General features: G+C 35.7%; 1 protein-coding gene across 1 annotated transcript in view; it reads left to right on the top strand.

Moving 5' to 3' along the window:
* Window positions 1–14849, top strand: part of LOC132545763 (uncharacterized) — a 44955-nt gene extending 30106 nt beyond the window's left edge. The window contains exons 9-14 of the mRNA XM_060209452.1: window positions 316–375; window positions 4722–4800; window positions 7959–8081; window positions 9808–9908; window positions 12207–12303; window positions 12615–14849. Of these exons, the coding sequence (XP_060065435.1) occupies window positions 316–375; window positions 4722–4800; window positions 7959–8081; window positions 9808–9908; window positions 12207–12303; window positions 12615–12910 (756 nt within the window). The 3' untranslated portion in view covers window positions 12911–14849. The remainder of the gene's footprint in view (window positions 1–315; window positions 376–4721; window positions 4801–7958; window positions 8082–9807; window positions 9909–12206; window positions 12304–12614) is intronic.
* The last annotated feature ends 7452 nt before the right edge of the window (window positions 14850–22301 follow it).

The raw sequence follows: 22301 nt of genomic DNA, 5'->3' as shown, positions 1-22301 counted from the left end.
ACTGTAAGACAACACCCATTGTTGGTACTGTAAGAAAACACCCATTGTTGCTTCGATAAGAAAACACCCATTGCTGGTACTGTAAGAAAACACCCATTGCTGGTACTGTAAGAAAACACCCATTGCTGGTATTGTAAGAAAACACCCATTGCTTGTTCTGTATGACTGTAAGAAAACTCCCATTGTTGCTTCGATAAGAAAACACCCATTGCTGGTCTATAAGAAAACAGCATTTTATGTACTAAAAGAAAGAAATACATTACCTGTGGTGTAATTGTAAAGGTATAATCACTATGGTTTATTTGACTAATACAGGATGAGAACAAGAAATTCAGAAAGAAAAAAATGTCTGCAGTGTTTAAAGATGAGTCAGTGGTGAGTAGTTACCCTATCTATCACATGCTCAGTTGAATGTTTACCTTGTTTATCAAAACACTTTTATTGATATGATAATCTAGATCCACCTGAGAAAGTCATCAGATGAACTAGATACAGAGATATATCAGCTCTAGACAGACATCAGATGAACTAGATACACAGATATATCGGCTGTAGACAGACATCAGATGAACTAGATACAGAGATATATCAGCTCTAGACAGACATCAGATGAACTAGATACAGAGATATATCGGCTGTAGACAGACATCAAATGAACTAGATACAGAGATATATCAGCTCTAGACAGACATCAGATGAACTAGATACAGAGATATATCAGCTATATCAGACAGACATCAGATGAACTAGATACAGAGATATATCAGCTGTAGACAGACATCAGATGAACTAGATACAGAGATATATCAGCTGTAGACAGACATCAGATGAACTAGATACAGAGATATATCAGCTGTAGACAGACATCAGATGAACTAGATACACAGATATATCAGCTGTAGACAGACATCAAATGAACTAGATACAGAGATATATCAGCTCTAGACAGACATCAGATGAACTAGATACAGAGATATATCAGCTCTAGACAGACATCAGATGAACTAGATACAGAGATATATCAGCTCTAGACAGACATCAGATGAACTAGATACAGAGATATATCAGCTGTAGACAGACATCAGATGAACTAGATACAGAGATATATCAGCTGTAGACAGACATCAAATGAACTAGATACAGAGATATATCAGCTGTAGACAGACATCAGATGAACTAGATACAGAGATATATCAGCTCTAGACAGACATCAGATGAACTAGATACAGAGATATATCAGCTGTAGACAGACATCAGATGAACTAGATACAGAGATATATCAGCTGTAGACAGACATCAGATGAACTAGATACAGAGATATATCAGCTCTAGACAGACATCAGATGAACTAGATACAGAGATATATCAGCTCTAGACAGACATCAGATGAACTAGATACAGAGATATATCAGCTGTAGACAGACATCAGATGAACTAGATACAGAGATATATCAGCTGTAGACAGACATCAGATGAACTAGATACAGAGATATATCAGCTCTAGACAGACATCAGATGAACTAGATACAGAGATATATCAGCTGTAAACAGACATCAGATGAACTAGATACAGAGATATATCAGCTCTAGACAGACATCAGATGAACTAGATACAGAGATATATCAGCTGTAGACAGACATCAGATGAACTAGATACAGAGATATATCAGCTGTAGACAGACATCAGATGAACTAGATACAGAGATATATCAGCTGTAGACAGACATCAAATGAACTAGATACAGAGATATATCAGCTCTAGACAGACATCAGATGAACTAGATACAGAGATATATCAGCTGTAGACAGACATCAGATGAACTAGATACAGAGATATATCGGCTGTAGACAGACATCAGATGAACTAGATACAGAGATATATCGGCTGTAGACAGACATCAGATGAACTAGATACAGAGATATATCAGCTGTAGACAGACATCAGATGAACTAGATACAGAGATATATCGGCTGTAGACAGACATCAGATGAACTAGATACAGAGATATATCGGCTGTAGACAGACATCAGATGAACTAGATACAGAGCTATATCAGCTCTAGACAGACATCAGATGAACTAGATACAGAGATATATCAGCTGTAGACAGACATCAGATGAACTAGATACAGAGATATATCAGCTGTAGACAGACATCAAATGAACTAGATACAGAGATATATCAGCTCTAGACAGACATCAGATGAACTAGATACAGAGATATATCAGCTGTAAACAGACATCAGATGAACTAGATACAGAGATATATCAGCTGTAGACAGACATCAGATGAACTAGATACAGAAGATATATCAGCTCTAGACAGACATCAGATGAACTAGATACAGAGATATATCGGCTGTAGACAGACATCAGATGAACTAGATACAGAGATATATCGGCTGTAGACAGACATCAGATGAACTAGATACAGAAGATATATCAGCTCTAGACAGACATCAGATGAACTAGATACAGAGATATATCGGCTGTAGACAGACATCAGATGAACTAGATACAGATATATCAGCTGTAGACAGACATCAGATGAACTAGATACAGAGATATATCAGCTGTAGACAGACATGAGATGAACTAGATACAGAGATATATCAGCTGTAGACAGACATCAGATGAACTAGATACAGAGATATATCAGCTGTAAACAGACATCAGATGAACTAGATACAGAGATATATCGGCTGTAGACAGACATTAGATGAACTAGATACAGAGCTATATCGGCTGTAGACAGACATCAGATGAACTAGATATAGAGATATATCAGCTGTAGACAGACATCAGATGAACTAGATACAGAGATATATCAGCTCTAGACAGACATCAGATGAACTAGATATAGAGATATGTCAGCTGTAAACAGACATCAGATGAACTAGATACAGAGATATATCAGCTCTAGACAGACATCAGATGAACTAGATATAGAGATATGTCAGCTGTAAACAGACATCAGATGAACTAGATACAGAGATATATCAGCTGTAGACAGACATCAGATGAACTAGATACAGAGATATATCAGCTGTAGACAGACATCAGATGAACTAGATACACAGATATATCGGCTATAGACAGACATCAGATGAACTAGATACAGAGATATATCTGCTATAGACAGACATCAGATGAACTAGATACAGAGATATATCGGCTGTAGACAGACATCAGATGAACTAGATACAGAGATATATCGGCTGTAGACAGACATCAGATGAACTAGATACAGAGATATATCGGCTGTAGACAGACATCAGATGAACTAGATACAGAGATATATCTGCTATAGACAGACATCAGATGAACTAGATACAGAGATATATCTGCTATAGACAGACATCAGATGAACTAGATACAGAGCTATATCTGCTATAGACAGACATCAGATGAACTAGATACAGAGCTATATCGGCTATAGACAGACATCAGATGAACTAGATACACAGATATATCGGCTATAGACAGACATCAGATGAACTAGATACAGAGATATATCTGCTATAGACAGACATCAGATGAACTAGATACAGAGATATATCGGCTGTAGACAGACATCAGATGAACTAGATACAGAGATATATCGGCTGTAGACAGACATCAGATGAACTAGATACAGAGATATATCAGCTGTAGACAGACATCAGATGAACTAGATACAGAGATATCAGCTCTAGACAAACATCAGATGAACTAGATACAGAGATATATCGGCTGTAGACAGACATCAGATGAACTAGATACACAGATATATCGGCTATAGACAGACATCAGATGAACTAGATACAGAGATATATCAGCTGTAAACAGACATCAGATGAACTAGATACAGAGATATATCGGCTGTAGACAGACATCAGATGAATTAGATATAGAGATATGTCAGCTGTAGACAGACATCAGATGAACTAGATACAGAGATATATCAGCTGTAGACAGACATCAGATGAACTAGATATAGAGATATGTCAGCTGTAAACAGACATCAGATGAACTAGATACAGAGATATATCGGCTGTAGACAGACACCAGATGAACAAGATACAGATATATCAGCTGTAGACAGACATCATTTTACCTAGATATATAGATATATCAGCTGTAGACAGACATCAGATGAACTAGATACAGAGCTATATCGGCTGTAGACAGACATCAGATGAACTAGATACAGATATATCAGCTGTAGACAGACATCATTTTACCTAGATATAGAGATATATCAGCTCTAGACAGACATCAGATGAACTAGATACAGAGATATATCGACTGGAGGACATCATGTTAACTAGATATACATGTTAAGAGATGTAATAGCTGTACAGACTTGAGATGAATTTATTCATTGCGAGTTTGGCTTTTGAATATAGAATAATGTTATAATTGTTATTAATGAAGATCACTCCCATGACATGTGGAGAAATTTCAAATCATTAAAACATATTTTCATTGCAATGAAAATAACACACAAAAAATTTCATCAAATTGGAACAGGGTACCCATTCTATTTTGTAAGATTGGCCAATTTAAAAGCCTGATAGAACATCACACAAAACAAGCGATAAATAAAATATTTAACAGTGTTTTCTATAATAACAAATAATGGAAATCTGACTGTAATTACAACATAGAAATCATAATAACCATATTATACATATACTGAAGGTGATTCTCAATCCATTATGTGTTTTGTTTCCATGAAGGATTTACCACGCAGACTTAGGACGGCTGTGGCTAGAGAAAGACCTGATTTAACAGATGTCCGTACTTTTTGTATGGAAGGTAAGTTTTACATCAATGTAATCATGTTAAAGTAAATATGTTTGATAAAGATTTAATCGTAGACTGATTTTCCAGACAATCTGATGTATTGAAACTTCATACCAAGGACAAGTAGATAAAGGATGGAGCATTAACACCAGGGATTCCCTAACTTTATAGTATTCCTTGACATGCTTCGGTTGGTTAGGTCTACCATCTTCAGAACAATTTTACATCGAGAAAAGGAGAGCTAAATTGTAAATTACGGTTCAACATATTAATTGTCAAATTTTCACAGAGTCAAAATGTCACACACACTGTAAACTAACACAGTTCTATCTCTCGGATATGGTGGAACATTTTAATTCGGCACCTGAATGGTCCCTTATCTGAGATATCTCACGGTCCCTTGTGTATGAGATATCTCATGGTCCCCTGTGTATGAGATATCTCACAGTCCCTTGTGTATGAGATATCTCACGGTCCCTTGTGTATGAGATATCTCACGGTCCCTTGTGTATGAGATGTCTCACAGTCCCTTGTGTATGAGATATCTCATGGTCCCCTGTGTATGAGAAATCTCATGGTCCCTTGTGTATGAGATGTCTCACAGTCCCTTGTGTATGAGATATCTCATGGTCCCCTGTGTATGAGATATCTCATGGTCCCTTGTGTATGAGATGTCTCACAGTCCCTTGTGTATGAGATATCTCATGGTCCCCTGTGTATGAGATATCTCATGGTCCCTTGTGTATGAGATATTACATGGTCCCTTATGTATGAGACATCTCACCATCCTTTGTGTATGAGATATCTCATGGTCCATTGTGTATGAGATATCTCATGGTCCCTTGTGTATGAGATATCTCATGGTCCCTTGTGTATGAGACATCTCACAGTCCCTTGTGTATGAGATATCTCATGGTCCCCTGTGTATGAGAAATCTCATGGTCCCTTGTGTATGAGATGTCTCACAGTCCCTTGTGTATGAGATATCTCATGGTCCCCTGTGTATGAGATATCTCATGGTCCCTTGTGTATGAGATGTCTCACAGTCCCTTGTGTATGAGATATCTCATGGTCCCCTGTGTATGAGATATCTCATGGTCCCTTGTGTATGAGATATTACATGGTCCCTTATGTATGAGACATCTCACCATCCTTTGTGTATGAGATATCTCATGGTCCATTGTGTATGAGATATCTCATGGTCCCTTGTGTATGAGATATCTCATGGTCCCTTGTGTATGAGACATCTCACCATCCTTTGTGTATGAGATATCTCATGGTCCATTGTGTATGAGATATCTCATGGTCCCCTGTGTATGAGATATCTCATGGTCCCTATGTATGAGATACTTATGGTCCCTTGTGTATGAGATATTTCATGGTCCCTTGTGTATGAGATATCTCATGGTCCCTTATGTATGAGATACTTATGGTCCCTTGTGTATGAGATATTTCATGGTCCCTTGTGTATGAGATACTTATGGTCCCTTGTGTATGAGATATCTCATGGTCCCTTATGTATGAGATATCTCATGGTCCCTTGTGTATGAGATATCTCACGGTCACATTGGGGTTTGCCTGATGGACGGGAAGTATAACCACAACATTCTGTGTATAATCATTCATCCATGTAATGTAGCATAAACAAGTGTTCATTAAGGTATCCCATATTAGTACACTATTCTCAATATTATATCAGAGCGCTTGAGATCTACATCATATTTAATGGTATTCAGTCAGAGTTGAAGGGTCAAATGTCACACTTGATCACTTGATCAGTATATTTAGTTTACATTAATCTAAGAATACGGTTGTTGTGGTGAGGGTTATAGAAGGTGTTTAAAATAGTAATTACACTGTTGAACAAGGATGTTGGGGTTACAGCTATATGAACTGCTGTTTACTTTGTTTTTTAATAATAATGATAATAATAATAATAATAGACTTTTTTTAAAGAGGATAATACATGTTTATCCAAAGGCTAATCTACCACATGGTCCTCAAGTTAGTTAAATATTACTTCGTTAGTAAAACATGATATCACAATCAGATACTAAAATACATACAAAATATCATAGTGAAAGACATTATAACATATCACAGTAAATATTAATTAAGGTTATCACAGATAGCACAAACACATATTTGTGCTAATTTGATTTGTCAATTAATGGCTTTAAGCCATAGATACATATATGCTAACATAGCAAAAAGTAAAAATTACCAGGATATACGCTAATATAGCATAGATTAAAGAAGGAAAATTTTGCATGAAAAAGAACAGTTAAGAATTTCAAAAGTAATGAACTAGTTGGTCTCTAAAAGAATTAAAATTTTGAATGTCTTTTAACAGACTGGATAGACTATTCCAGTCCTGAGCACCAGATATAAAAAATTGTTTTGAGTAAAATGTAGTTCTGTGCTTAGGAACAATAACATTATTTGCCACGGAGAACCTGATACATCTTCTGTGTTCATCATTAGCAAGTTTGATATTGTGGCTTAAGTAATCTGGCACCAATCCATGAATACATTTGTAAAACAAACATATTCTCTTGAATTTAAAATATTTTTCAGTTGGAATCCATTTTAAAACAGAAGACATATCAGAGGAAGGTGTATCATATGGCACATTAAGTATAACTCTTTCTGCCTGTTTCTGGGCTTTATATAATTTACCCATATGATTTGCATCACATCCAGACCATACAGTACAGCAATAAATAAAATGGGGAAAAATACATGAGTTGTAAAACTTCATTCTACCTTGAATGGGAAGATAGGAATGTATAAGCCTTTGATGAGACAATGAGCTTGTGTTTGTACATGCCTTTCCAGTATCTTAGATAAAATGGGTATGTACATGCCTTTCCAGTATCTTAGATAAAATGGGTATGTACATGCCTTTCCAGTATCTTAGATAAAATGGGTAAAACAGAGATTGGCCCATTATTATTATCATTAGGTTATTTATATCTGGAGTCTGAAGTGGAGTTAGATAATTGGCCCTAACAATTGGTGCCGAGTTGTAAAATACAGAAATCATTGGCATGGATGACATTGTCACAAGTTGGCAGTGAGGATATGTCTTTTTTTTTATCTGTGACATTCACTAATTATGATTGGGTAAACAACCTTTTGAGTATTTCTGTTGTTTTGTTTTTCCTTAGATGCTGGTTCAAAACAGACTTATGGGTATGGGTCCGCGGAGCGTAGTAGAGGTCTTCATGTAGATGATGATAGGTTTCAGAAACTTCGAAGACGAGCAGGCATTGAGACTGACATATTACAGGGTGAGTTTGATCAGGTTGTGAAACTGACATATAACAGGGTGAATTTGATCAGGGTGTGAAACTGACATATTACAGGGTGGGTTTGACAAGGATTGGAAACTGACATATCACAGGGTGAGTTTGATCAGGGTTTGAAACTGACATATTACAGGGTGAGTTTGATCAGGGTGTGAAACTGACATATTACAGGGTGAGTTTGATCAGGGTGTGAAACTGACATATTACAGGGTGAGTTTGATAAGGGTTTGAAACTGACCAATTACAATGTGAGTTTGACAAGGATTGGAAACTGACACATTACAGGGTGAGTTTGACAAAGATTGGAAACTGACATATTACAGGGTGAGTTTGATCAGGGTTTGAAAATGACCTATTACAGGGTGAGTTTGATCAGGGTTTGAAAATGACCAATTACAGGGTGAGTTTGATCAGGGTTTGAAAATGACCAATTACAGGGTGAGTTTGATCAGGGTTTGAAAATGACCAATTACAGGGTGAGTTTGATCAGGGTTTGAAAATGACCAATTACAGGGTGAGTTTGATCAGGGTTTGAAAATGACCTATTACAGGGTGAGTTTGATCAGGGTGTGAAACTGACATATTACAGGGTGGGTTTGACAAGGATTGGAAACTGACATATTACAGGGTGAGTTTGATCAGGGTGTGAAACTGACATATTACAGGGTGAGTTTGATAAGGGTTTGAAACTGACCAATTACAATGTGAGTTTGACAAGGATTGGAAACTGACACATTACAGGGTGAGTTTGACAAAGATTGGAAACTGACATATTACAGGGTGAGTTTGATCAGGGTTTGAAAATGACCTATTACAGGGTGAGTTTGATCAGGGTTTGAAACTGACATGTTACAGGGTGAGTTTGACAAGGATTGGACACTGACATGTTACAGGGTGTTTGACAAGGATTGGACACTGACATGTTACAGGGTGTTTGACAAGGATTGGACACTGACATGTTACAGGGTGAGTTTGACAAGGATTGGAAACTGACATGTTACAGGGTGTTTGACAAGGATTGGAAACTGACATGTTACAGGGTGAGTTTGACAAGGATTGGAAACTGACATATGAGAGGGTGAGTTTGATCAGGGTTTGAAACTGACCTATTACAGGGTGAGTTTGATCAGGGTTTGAAACTGACCTATTACAGGGTGAGTTTGATCAGGGTTTGAAACTGATATATTACAGGGTGAGTTTGATTAGGGTTTGAAACTGACCAATTACAGGGTGAGTTTGATCAGGGTTTGAAACTGACCTATTACAGGTTGAGTTTGATCAGGGTTTGAAACTGACCAATTACAGGGTGAGTTTGACAAGGATTGGAAACTGACATGTTACAGGGTGAGTTTGACAAGGATTGGACACTGACAAGTTACAGGTCGAGTTTGACAAGGATTGGACACTGACAAGTTACAGGTCGAGTTTGACAAGGATTGGAAACTGACATGTTACAGGGTGAGTTTGACAAGGATTGGAAACTGACATGTTACAGGTCGAGTTTGACAAGGATTGGAAACTGACATGTTACAGGGTGAGTTTGACAAGGATTGGAAACTGACATGTTACAGGGTGGAATTATGACACAAATATTCATTTCGAAAGTTGTGATGTGTGACCTTTGGCCCTGTAACATTGATCTATGACCAATCAGATGTGATTTTGTAAGAATGATGCCAATAAAAATGTTGTTTGTTCTTTTTCATAGATATTTCAGATGTTGGGACAATAATGCCAACAGTTGCTAAGGCAGCATTGAAAAACCTGAGTAAAAAAGACCTTGACACTCTTAAAGCACTTCAAAATAGAGTAAGTACATGCCCCTCAGAACACACCTGGTGTCCAGACAACTATGACACATACAGGAACGATTATGGAGTATTTTTTTTACACCCTTGTATATCCATGCCATATAAATGCAATTTGTTGATATGAATATGATTAGATGCTGTAATGGTATTTAGCCTACAACTGGCACTCCTTTTGTCAGAATACACCTGCCACTTATATTTGTGTTGCATTCGGCAGTGACGGAAAACAGCTTTATTTTAGCACATACCATAATTCAATAGAATTACTTTATGAATTTATTTTAAAATTACATTTGATGATATAAATAAGTGTTGAAATAAGCTATTTAACATGTTGTTATGAATACGTTTATTTACAAAAATTCATAAAAGTTTTGAACAACATTTCTATGTAGAGCAATTATTTTGGTGTACGCCATCAGACAAAATTCAGCGTAACATCAAGGACAGATAAACAAAGATAGAACAACAAAACTTCTTAAGTTTAGATTGTCTGATTTTCATTCAGTGTTTCAGGATAAATAGAATACATGATCATTGTCTTTAAATATAATCCACATTTTGGCTCAAGACTGAAAGACAAAAGTTGCTCGCCAGAGGCTTGCTACTCTTGTATTACTTCATCCTCGCTGAAACACAGCTGATATTTTAAGACACTGACCATGTATTCTCTATTTAGCTAGTGAATACTGAAAAGTAGTTGGCAGGTGGAAGAGGTTGAAGAACTGGGGAGGTTTGACTAGTTTGTAGTTGGGAAGGTTTGACTAGTTTGTAGTTGGGAAGGTTTGAGTAGTTTGTAGTTGGAAGTGGTTTGACTAGTTTGTAGTTGGAAGTGGTTTGAGTAGTTTGTAGTTGGAAGTGGTTTGAGTAGTTTGTAGTTGGAAGTGGTTTGACCAGTTTGTAGTTGGAAGAGGTTTGACTAGTTTGTAGTTGGGAAGGTTTGAGTAGTTTGTAGTTGGAAGTGGTTTGACTAGTTTGTAGTTGGGGAGGTTGGAGTAGTTTGTAGTTGGGGAGGTTGGAGTAGTTTGTAGTTGGGGAGGTTGGAGTAGTTTGTAGTTGGGGAGGTTTGAGTAGTTTGTAGTTGGAAGAGGTTGGAGTAGTTTGTAGTTGGGGAGGTTGGAGTAGTTTGTAGTTGGAAGTGGTTTGAGTAGTTTGTAGTTGGGAAGGTTTGAGTAGTTTGTAGTTGGGAAGGTTTGAGTAGTTTGTAGTTGGAAGTGGTTTGACTAGTTTGTAGTTGGAAGTGGTTTGAGTAGTTTGTAGTTGGAAGTGGTTTGACTAGTTTGTAGTTGGAAGTGGTTTGAGTAGTTTGTAGTTGGAAGTGGTTTGACTAGATTGTAGTTGGGAAGGTTTGAGTAGTTTGTAGTTGGGGAGGTTTGAGTAGTTTGTAGTTGGAAGAGGTTTGAGTAGTTTGTAGTTGGAGGAGGTTGGAGTAGTTTGTAGTTGGAAGAGGTTGGAGTAGATTCTAGCCTGAAAAGGCTGGAATGGTTTGTAGTTTGAAGAAATTGAAGTACTCTGTACCTGATAGAGGTTGAGTAGTTTGTAGTTATTAGAAGCTGACGTAGTTTGTAGTTGACGTAGTTTGTTGTTATTAGAAGCTGAAGTAGTTTGTTGTTATAAGAAGCTGACGTAGTTTGTAGTTGACGTAGTTTGTTGTTATTAGAAGCTGACGTAGTTTGTAGTTGACGTAGTTTGTTGTTATTAGAAGCTGACGTAGTTTGTAGTTGACGTAGTTTGTTGTTATTAGAAGCTGACGTAGTTTGTAGTTATTAGAAGCTGACGTAGTTTGTAGTTATTAGAAGCTGAAGAAATTTATAGCTAGTAAATATAGAAATAGTGTACAAGCACTTGACATTGTTGTAGTTGGTAGATGCTGGTAAGTTTCATTGGATACTGATCATTGTTGTGTGAAGAATCACAAAAATGAATTGGGCACATTGTGTGATAAAAAGAATATCTGATTGAGATCTAGGTATACTATTGTGGTAATGAGACAATTTTATTGCAAGTGATGATATTTCCAGAATAATTCGATGCCATTTATGTATGTAACAGATGTCATTATTGATTTCAATGCATCACATTGGGCCTCTGGTTTACTAGGCTCAATTGTCCTAGAGAAGTTTTCTGTAGCCTAGCAGCATACTACAGGTATGTGAAGTGTTACTCCACACGTAGGAAACATTTATCTTCTCCATGTCCAAAAACCTGAGATGTGGCTGAAATACCACTAATATTATAGAAGATACAGCCAGTGAAGTATTGTAACACAGATAAAAACAACTTGTTTGTATATCAGCTTGGAGGTTGGACCAGAAGCCAGGTGGAGAAAGAGCTCTTCATTGATTTGACGGCCTGTATGGAGACTCTGAACACTGCGGGACTCAAGTCATTAGGTGATTTACTCAATCAATGTTTGGAATTTAACAAAATGTGATTACACAAACAAATAATTTTTTTATGATATTGTTTTTTGGTGTTCTGTTCCTTGTTGGTTTAAGACAGATTCTTTGGATAGGATAGAGAGAAATAATGCAAACAATTAGTTTCTTTTATAACAAAGACATGTAGTAGGTTCTAGTTTAAGGCTCATGTCATAAATAAAACATTGTGAATAAGATTGAGGATTAAGTTTTTGGATCAGAATTCAATTAGCTAAATCAACGAATAGCTTATTGTTTCATTGTGTAAAATATTCATTTTACAGGAAACAAAGTTGCTATGGAAATAGAAAACGTTTTGGTAGCAGCTTTTGTCGTCATGTGGATGCTTAAGACACTGGTGCCAGAGCTGTTCCCCCTAAATACTGAGACAAGGGGATGGTCAGACAGTGTTGTCAACATAGCCAAAGGAGTGCTGGAGATCTATGACCATGATCAGTCTTTACTAGACAAGGCCATTTCATATTGTGATCAGATTGAGAGAGCACACCCTAGAGTCGCTTCAATCCTAGAACTGGGACCTAACTGGTTTGCAGTAGCACTGAAAATGTTGGGTTGTTAATTATCAAATACTGTTTTATTATCGATAGAAAAAACAGCTGCCTTTTGTCTGTTGTTTTGTTGTTGGTAGATGTCAGATTGTCATTGAGTCCACAAAGATCCCCATTTACAGTACCTTGGAATTCAGTATTTATATTCTGGACAACTGCAACCTTGAGCTTTGATCTATCTAGCCAATATCTGAAATCACAGATTTTACCAATGCATTTGTGATATCTATTGTTCTTCATAAGGATATCAAATTTTTATTTTCATAATATAATGAACTTGATCAAAACATTGGCAAAAATTACCAATGTCATTTACAAAGAGTTCATCAAAATGTCATGCCAGTGATATTATTTTTAAGATCTAATTTTTGTACATTATTTTTGGCATTTTATTAGGTCACCTGAGCCGTGCGTTGTTAACTTTTCACATATTCGACTTCTTCTCAAGAACTAGTCAATGGATTTTGACCAAACTTGGCACAAAGCATCCCCATGGGAAGCCGCTTCAAGTTTGCGAAGAAAAAGGGCATGGCCCCAATAGGGGCCCAGGAGGGGGGAAAAGGGGGTAAAATTAGGTAAATCTTTAAAAATCTTCTTCTCATGAACCAACGGTCAGATTTTCCTAAAATTCATAATGAATGATTCTTAGAGCAAGGTCTACAAAGTTTGTGAATTAGAAAAAAATTGGGTCAGAAACAGGCCCTCCAGGGGGCACTAAAAAGGAGTCAAAATTCAAAGTTGGTGGATTTGAACCAAATTTAGTATATAGAGTCCTCACGTGAAGAACATGTGACTTTGAGTTGAAAAAAAGTGTCTGAGGGGTTCTGGGGCCACATGGGTGGCAAAAAGGGGTCAATTAGATTTTTTTTTGAAAATGGGTTTTAATGGCATTGACCATGTTTTTGGGTTACAACCACACTAAGCACAAAGCATCTGTGTAATAAGACACATTTAGTTTGGGGAAAAAAGTAATGGCTGCAATAGGGGCCCCAGGTGGGGGTAAAAAAGGAGTAAAATTAGGTAAAGTAAGCTTCTTTAAGTTTACAATAGAAAAAGGTGTGGCCTCAATGGGGGCATATTTAATGGGCAGAAAGGGGTAGAATTTGTTAAATCTTAGCAAATCTTGTTGTCTTGAACCAAAAGTGTAACTTCATATAGATGATCTTAAGGGAAAGAACGGCAAAGTTTGTGAGAATAAAAATAACTGGTCCAAAATTAGCCCTTCTGATAGTTGTTACATATTAATCTTTAATAAAGACGTGTTGTGTGTTTATGACAACCATATAGGCGAGAAAAAAATGAGCTACATGTATAATATGGTTCAATAACTGTGGTAACACTACATTTCTCAGCCTTTATACATATATATTCCTGTCTCAGAAGTACCACAAGATTTTTTCACATTGTTTTATGGGAGTTTTTTTAGTTGGATGCCTTATTGTATTAGGCAAGGAAAAGATTGTGGATAGACTTGAAATTGATCTGATTTTTTGTATACTTTAGCTATACATGTATCTACTAAGATATATTTCAACTTGTAAATGAAAACATGATTTGCTTTATATAAATGTGCAACCCTTGCCTCTGTTTGGCTAAGACATTTTGGACTTCCTCTCAAGAACCACTGGGTGGATCATGTTCAGACTTGGTACAGATGTTTTACACACGGTCCTGCACAAGTGTTGTTACATTTTTGCAACATTTTAAAATCCCCAGATTATTGACATATATTCCTCTGGTGACCGTTAAGGCCCCTTGGGCCTATTGTTATTCTTTGTAGTGATGTTTTGTTATTTTTTATTATATCAATTTTCCCAATGTTTTAAGGTTTTAACTTTACAAAAGTAACTGATGTAAGCTTATAATTTCATGAAATTGAGAGATTTTTGCTTTTTGCTTTTAAGGTTTAAAATGTAGTTAAACATTATGATATGACATTGTAAAACAGACATAACGGTATTACCTTATAGTTAAACAAGATAGATATAAAATTGTAATACAGTTACAATTATAACTATATTACAATGTAGTTAAACAAAGTGATATAACATATTACAGTTATAACTATATTACAATGTAGTTAGTTAAACAAGTTATAACTATATTACAATGTAGATATAAACATTGTAATACAGTTACAGTTATAACTATATTACAATGTAGTTAAACAAAGTGATATAACATTGTAATACAGTTACAGTTATAACTATATTACAATGTAGTTAAACAAAGTGATATAACATTGTAATACAGTTACAGTTATAACTATATTACAATGTAGTTAAACAAAGTGATATAACATTGTAATACAGTTACAATTATAACTATATTATGATTGGTATATGATAAACTATATGACACATTTCTATATAACCAATACATATATATATAGCTTCACTGAAGTTTATGAAACACTTTCACAGTTACACAAAGTCCTAGAAGGTCAGATGATTGAACTAATAACCACGTTAAGGACTGTGTAGATTTTGTTTTCTTTACTTAGAATTTGTTACAGACCACTATGTTTACATGTCCCTCTGATTGAGGACCAACTTGAAATTAAATTTGTTTCACATGTGATAAAGCAGCCAAAATGATAATTTCTGAATTGTTCTTGGATGATATGACATGATGTTTTTGTGTAAGTTGTAACTATCCAATGGTTGTGTTGTAGAAGATTAATATATTATTTTACATGTGATGTACTTATGAGATTGTCATGTGAAAGAAGTCACAAGATTTGTGACTGATGTCATGTAAAGATTGTTGCTGTTGCCTTTTTCATTATTTATTCTAGCATGTTACTCAGTCTGTGATAAACCTGCATTTGATAATGGTTTAAGATATAATGTACATTATATATATTACACTGAATTACTACACATACATATGTACCTAGGATTATCAAGATTTTTTATCTTAATAGCGATTGATATTGTGCCAGAAGCAGTGTTTCACTTAGTTGTACAAAGAGTAGACAAGAAACGCATGTTATTTAGTTTGGTGACACATACCTGTACTGACCTGTAGATAGAGTGGAACTTTTCAGAAGAGCCTGGATCAGGCAGAAGAACAATTGATTACTATAAAGATATTAAATAATCACAATTTTTATCATTTGAGGTTCACAGGTGTTTAAGATTAGCTCTCTCCTCTGTATAGTGAGGATCATCTATAGTTGCTGTGTCTTTTATGTGCATAAATGTTTGCATTTTAGAATCCTTTCTTGTTTAATATTATCTGGAATGTTCCTGCAATGATCTTGACAAACTGCTGTTATTTTGGGATCAGTCCATAATCCCTGAGAAACACTTATTGTAATAAACTTCTTTCAAGTGTCATATTTTTCAATGTGTCCCTAAATCCATTATGTGTGCCATGATTGCCATCTTTAAAAACACTTTGAAAATTCTCCAGTCCCACTGCTGCTATTGAGTTGGAAGTTGGCCTGATGTTATGTAAATTAAAGGAATCCAACAAAGTTTTATCTTCATTGCCATGACAACAAAAAAAGCTATCTTGTAACATGATGCAACTCTGGTTTTCTTGGTCAGTCTGAAATCCACCATGTTGAAAACACATTTTAACCTGAAGCTCCACCACTGGGACTCAGCTCAATCCTGCCTGAAACACAAAGTGCCTATTTTTTTTAGGTCAGTCTGAAATCCATCATGTTGAAAAACACATCTTAAACTTCTTCTCCAGTACCATTAGCGTTATTGTGAGAATATTGTGAAACTGATAGGAAGAAGATGTTGTTGATTTGTTGTTCTGTTATTTATAATTCATCATTTAATCATTGTTTTCATTGCTTCCTCCAAATCATTTAAAGGTTAGATGAATTAGATTTAAAACCCACAGGTCACTTTTTCAATATATTAGAAAACTGAGATAAGAATTTAAAGTTGTATTTCACAGATGGATGTTTAAATTTGAATTTTCTCATATAGTATTGATAAAATAAAAATGCAATAAAAGTACTATATAATGATATCCTTTTTATCTTTTATCTTTTTTATCTTTATTTTTATAGATCAGATGTGCATTTCCATGTATGAATAAAAAAAGATCATAATAACATTTGTTCTTTTGCTGTACAATATCTAAATGAGATATCACTGAGTTTTCTACTCCATTCACTAAAATTGTACCATACACAATTCTAATCAAAGAAATGCCTTCTTCTCTTGTTATGAGAGTTCTCTTTTCAAAGAAGGGTGAACTGCAGTACAGATATATAACTGTCACATTATACTGAAACATATTTAATGTATACATTCATATCAAAGAAGACATGTGCAAAGAAAAAAAAAAAAAAAAGAAAAATGATCAAAGGTTTGGTTGAAGACATCTTTGTTGAGTTTGCTGGTTAAATATTCCAAAACACTATTGGTATATAGTTACCTATGTTAGATCTACCAACACACTATTGGTGTATAGTTACCTATGTTAGATCTTCAACACACTATTGGTATATAGTTACCTATGTTAGATCTACCAACACACTATTGGTATATAGTTACCTATGTTAGATCTACCAACACACTATTGGTATATAGTTACCTATGTTAGATCTTCAACACACTATTGGTATATAGTTACGTATGTTAGATCTACCAACACACTATTGGTATATAGTTACCTATGTTAGATCTTCAACACACTATTGGTATATAGTTACGTATGTTAGATCTACCAACACACTATTGGTATATAGTTACCTATGTTAGATCTACCAACACACTATTGGTATATAGTTACCTATGTTAGATCTTCAACACACTATTGGTATATGTTAGTACCAACACACTATTGGTATATAGTTACCTATGTTAGATCTACCAACACACTATTGGTATATAGTTACCTATGTTAGATCTACCAACACACTATTGGTATATAGTTACCTATGTTAGATCTTCCAACGCACTATTGGTATATAGTTACCTATGTTAGATCTTCCAACACACTATTGGTGTATAGTTACCTATGTTTGATCTACCAACACACTATTGGTATATAGTTACCTATGTTAGATCTACCAACACACTATTGGTATATAGTTACCTATGTTAGATCTACCAACACACTATTGGTATATAGTTACCTATGTTAGATCTTCCAACACACTATTGGTATATAGTTACCTATGTTAGATCTACCAACACACTATTGGTATATAGTTACACACTATTGGTATATAGTTACCTATGTTAGATCTTCCAACACAACTATTGGTATATAGTTACCTATGTTAGATCTACCAACACACTATTGGTATATAGTTACCTATGTTAGATCTATGTTAGATCTACAACACACTATTGGTATATAGTTACCTATGTTAGATCTTCAACAGACTATTGATCTTCCAACACACTATTGGTATATAGTTACCTATGTTAGATCTTCAACACACTATTGGTGTATAGTTACCTATGTTAGATCTTCAACACACTATTGGTATATAGTTACCTATGTTAGATCTACCAACACACTATTGGTATATAGTTACCTATGTTAGATCTTCAACACACTATTGGTATATAGTTACCTATGTTAGATCTACGAACACACTATTGGTATATAGTTATCTATGTTAGATCTACCAACACACTATTTGTATATAGTTACCTATGTTAGATCTACCAACACACTATTGGTATATAGTTACCTATGTTAGATCTTCAACACACTATTGGTATATAGTTACCTATGTTAGATCTTCAACACACTATTGGTATATAGTTACCTATGTTAGATCTTCCAACACACTATTGGTGTATAGTTACCTATGTTAGATCTTCAACACACTATTGGTATATAGTTACCTATGTTAGATCTACCAACACAACACACTTTTGGTATATAGTTACCTATGTTAAATCTACCAACACAACACACTATTGGTATATAGTTACCTATGTTAGATCTTCCAACACAACACACTATTGGTATATAGTTACCTATGTTAGATCTTCAACACACTATTGGTATATAGTTACCTATGTTAGATCTACCAACACACTATTGGTATATAGTTACCTATGTTAGATCTAACCAACACACTATTGGTATATAGTTACCTATGTTAGATCTTCCAACACACTATTGGTATATAGTTACCTATGTTAGATCTACCAACATATAGTTACCTATGTTAGATCTTCAACACACTATTGGTATATAGTTACCTATGTTAGATCTTCAACACACTATTGGTATATAGTTACCTATGTTAGATCTACCAACACACTATTGGTATATAGTTACCTATGTTAGATCTTCAACACACTATTGGTATATAGTTACCTATGTTAGATCTACCAACACACTATTGGTATATAGTTACCTATGTTAGATCTACCAACACACTATTGGTATATAGTTACCTATGTTAGATCTACCAACACACTATTGGTATATAGTTACCTATGTTAGATCTACCAACACACTATTGGTATATAGTTACCTATGTTAGATCTTCCAACACACTATTGGTGTATAGTTACCTATGTTTGATCTACCAACACACTATTGGTATATAGTTACCTATGTTAGATCTACCAACAGACTACTGGTATATATTTACCTATGTTAGATCTACCAACAGACTATTGGTATATAGTTACCTATGTTAGATCTACCAACACACTATTGGTATATAGTTACCTATGTTAGATCTACCAACAGACTACTGGTATATATTTACCTATGTTAGATCTACCAACAGACTATTGGTATATAGTTACCTATGTTAGATCTTCAACACACTATTGGTATATAGTTACCTATGTTAGATCTTCAACACACTATTGGTATATAGTTACCTATGTTAGATCTACCAACACACTATTGGTATATAGTTACCTATGTTAGATCTTCAACACACTATTGGTATATAGTTACCTATGTTAGATCTACCAACACACTATTGGTATATAGTTACCTATGTTAGATCTACCAACACACTATTTGTATATAGTTACCTATGTTAGATCTACCAACACACTATTGGTATATAGTTACCTATGTTAGATCTACCAACACACTATTGGTATATAGTTACCTATGTTAGATCTACCAACACACTATTGGTGTATAGTTACCTATGTAAGATCTTCAACACACTATTGATATATAGTTACCTATGTTAGATCTTCAACAGACTATTGGTATATAGTTACCTATGTTAGATCTACCAACACACTATTGGTATATAGTTACCTATGTTAGATCTACCAACACACTATTGGTATATAATTACCTATGTTAGATCTTCAACCGACTATTGGTATATAGTTACCTATGTTAGATCCCCCAATCATCTTGATGATGTCTCATTGAGTAGTAAGACATTTATTGACCATGTCTATCGAATAAACCCACCAGAATCGGAAATCAAGGACAAGACATACTTTTCTACATCACCCGCTAACCCCAAGTGTTTCTTACAACAAAAGCAACAGGTACATCTCTCCAGCCACCTATGCTGTTTACATGTTACAGCTGAAACCATTTTTAAGGTCTTGTTGATCATTCTCTTCAACTAAAAACTACCATAGAAATCTCTCTTCAATTAATCCTTTGTTAGGAATCTCTCTTCATTCAATTAATCCTTTGTCGGGAATCTCTCTTCATTCAATTAATCCTTTGTCAGGAATCTCTCTTCAACTAAAACTACGTTAGAAATCTCTCTTCAATTAAACCTTTGTTAGAAATCTCTCTTCATTCAATTAATCCTTTGTCAGGAATCTCTCTTCAACTAAAACTACGTTAGAAATCTCTTCAATTAAACCTTTGTTAGAAATATCTCTTCATTCAGTTAATCCTTTGTCAGGAATCTCTCTTCAACTAAAACTACGTTAGAAATCTCTTCAATTAAACCTTTGTTAGAAATCTCTCTTCATTCAGTTAATCCTTTGTCAGGAATCTCTCTTCAACTAAAACTACGTTAGAAATCTCTTCAATTAAACCTTTGTTAGAAATCTCTCTTCATTCAGTTAATCCTTTGTCAGGAATCTCTCTTCAACTAAAACTACGTTAGAAATCTCTTCAATTAAACCTTTGTTATAAATCTCTCTTCATTCAATTAATCCTTTGTCAGGAATCTTTCTTCAATTAATCCTTTATCAGGAATCTCTCTTCAACTAAAACTACGTTAGAAATCTCTCTTCAATTGATCCTTTGTCAGGAATCTCCCTTCATTCAATTGAACCTTTGGTAGAGAGCTCTCTCTTCAACTGAAACCCTGTAAGCGATCTATCATCAACTAAAATTTCGACAGGGATTGCTCTCTTCAACTAAAACCTCGTTAAGGATCATGGATACCGTGACCCGTGCCCTCCTCTTCTAACAAGGTCAATTATCGGTTTCAGTAGTACATAGACCACGGATACCGTGACCCGTGCCCTCCTCTTCTAACAAGGTCTATTGATCGGTTTCAGTAGTACATAGACCACGGATACCGTGACCCGTGCCCTCCTCTTCTTACAAGGTCTATTTATCGGTCTCAGTAGTACATAGACCATGGATACCGTGACCCGTGCCCTCCTCTTCTAACAAGGTCAATTATCGGTTTCAGTAGTACATAGACCACGGATACCGTGACCCGTGCCCTCCTCTTCTAACAAGGTCTATTGATCGGTTTCAGTAGTACATAGACCACGGATACCGTGACCCGTGCCCTCCTCTTCTTACAAGGTCTATTTATCGGTCTCAGTAGTACATAGACCATGGATACCGTGACCCGTGTCCTCCTCTTCTAACAAGGTCTATTTATCGGTCTCAGTAGTACACAGACCACGGATACAGTGACCCGTGCCCTCCTCTTCTAACATGATGTATTTACCGGTCTCAAAAGTACACAGACCACGGATACGGTGACCCGTGCCCTCCTCTTCTAACATGATGTATTTACCGGTCTCAAAAGTACACAGACCACGGATACGGTGACCCGTGCCCTCCTCTTCTAACATGATGTATTTACCGGTCTCAAAAGTACACAGACCACGGATACGGTGACCCGTGCCCTCCTCTTCTAACAAGATGTATTTATCGATCTCATAAGTACACAGACCACGGATACGGTGACCCGTGTCCCCCTCTTCTAACAAGATGTATTTATCGGTCTCAGTAGTACATAGACCACAGATACGGTGACCCGTGTCCCCCTCTTCTAACAAGGTCTATTTATCGGTCTCAGTAGTACATAGACCACGGATACCGTGACCCGTGTCCCCCTCTTCTAACAAGATGTATTTATCGGTCTCAGTAGTACATAGACCACGGATACCGTGACCCGTGTCCTCCTCTTCTAACAAGGTCTATTTATCGGTCTCAGTAGTACACAGACCACGGATACCGTGACCCGTGTCCCCCTCTTCTAACAAGGTCTATTTA

Source organism: Ylistrum balloti, unplaced genomic scaffold, assembly GCF_031769215.1.
Source record: "Ylistrum balloti isolate Yb309-2 unplaced genomic scaffold, AGI_CSIRO_Ybal_v1 Utg369856, whole genome shotgun sequence".
Classification (NCBI taxonomy): Eukaryota; Metazoa; Mollusca; class Bivalvia; order Pectinida; family Pectinidae; genus Ylistrum; species Ylistrum balloti.
The sequence above is the reverse complement of the archived record's forward strand: the minus strand, read 5'-3'. Positions and strand labels throughout refer to the sequence as shown.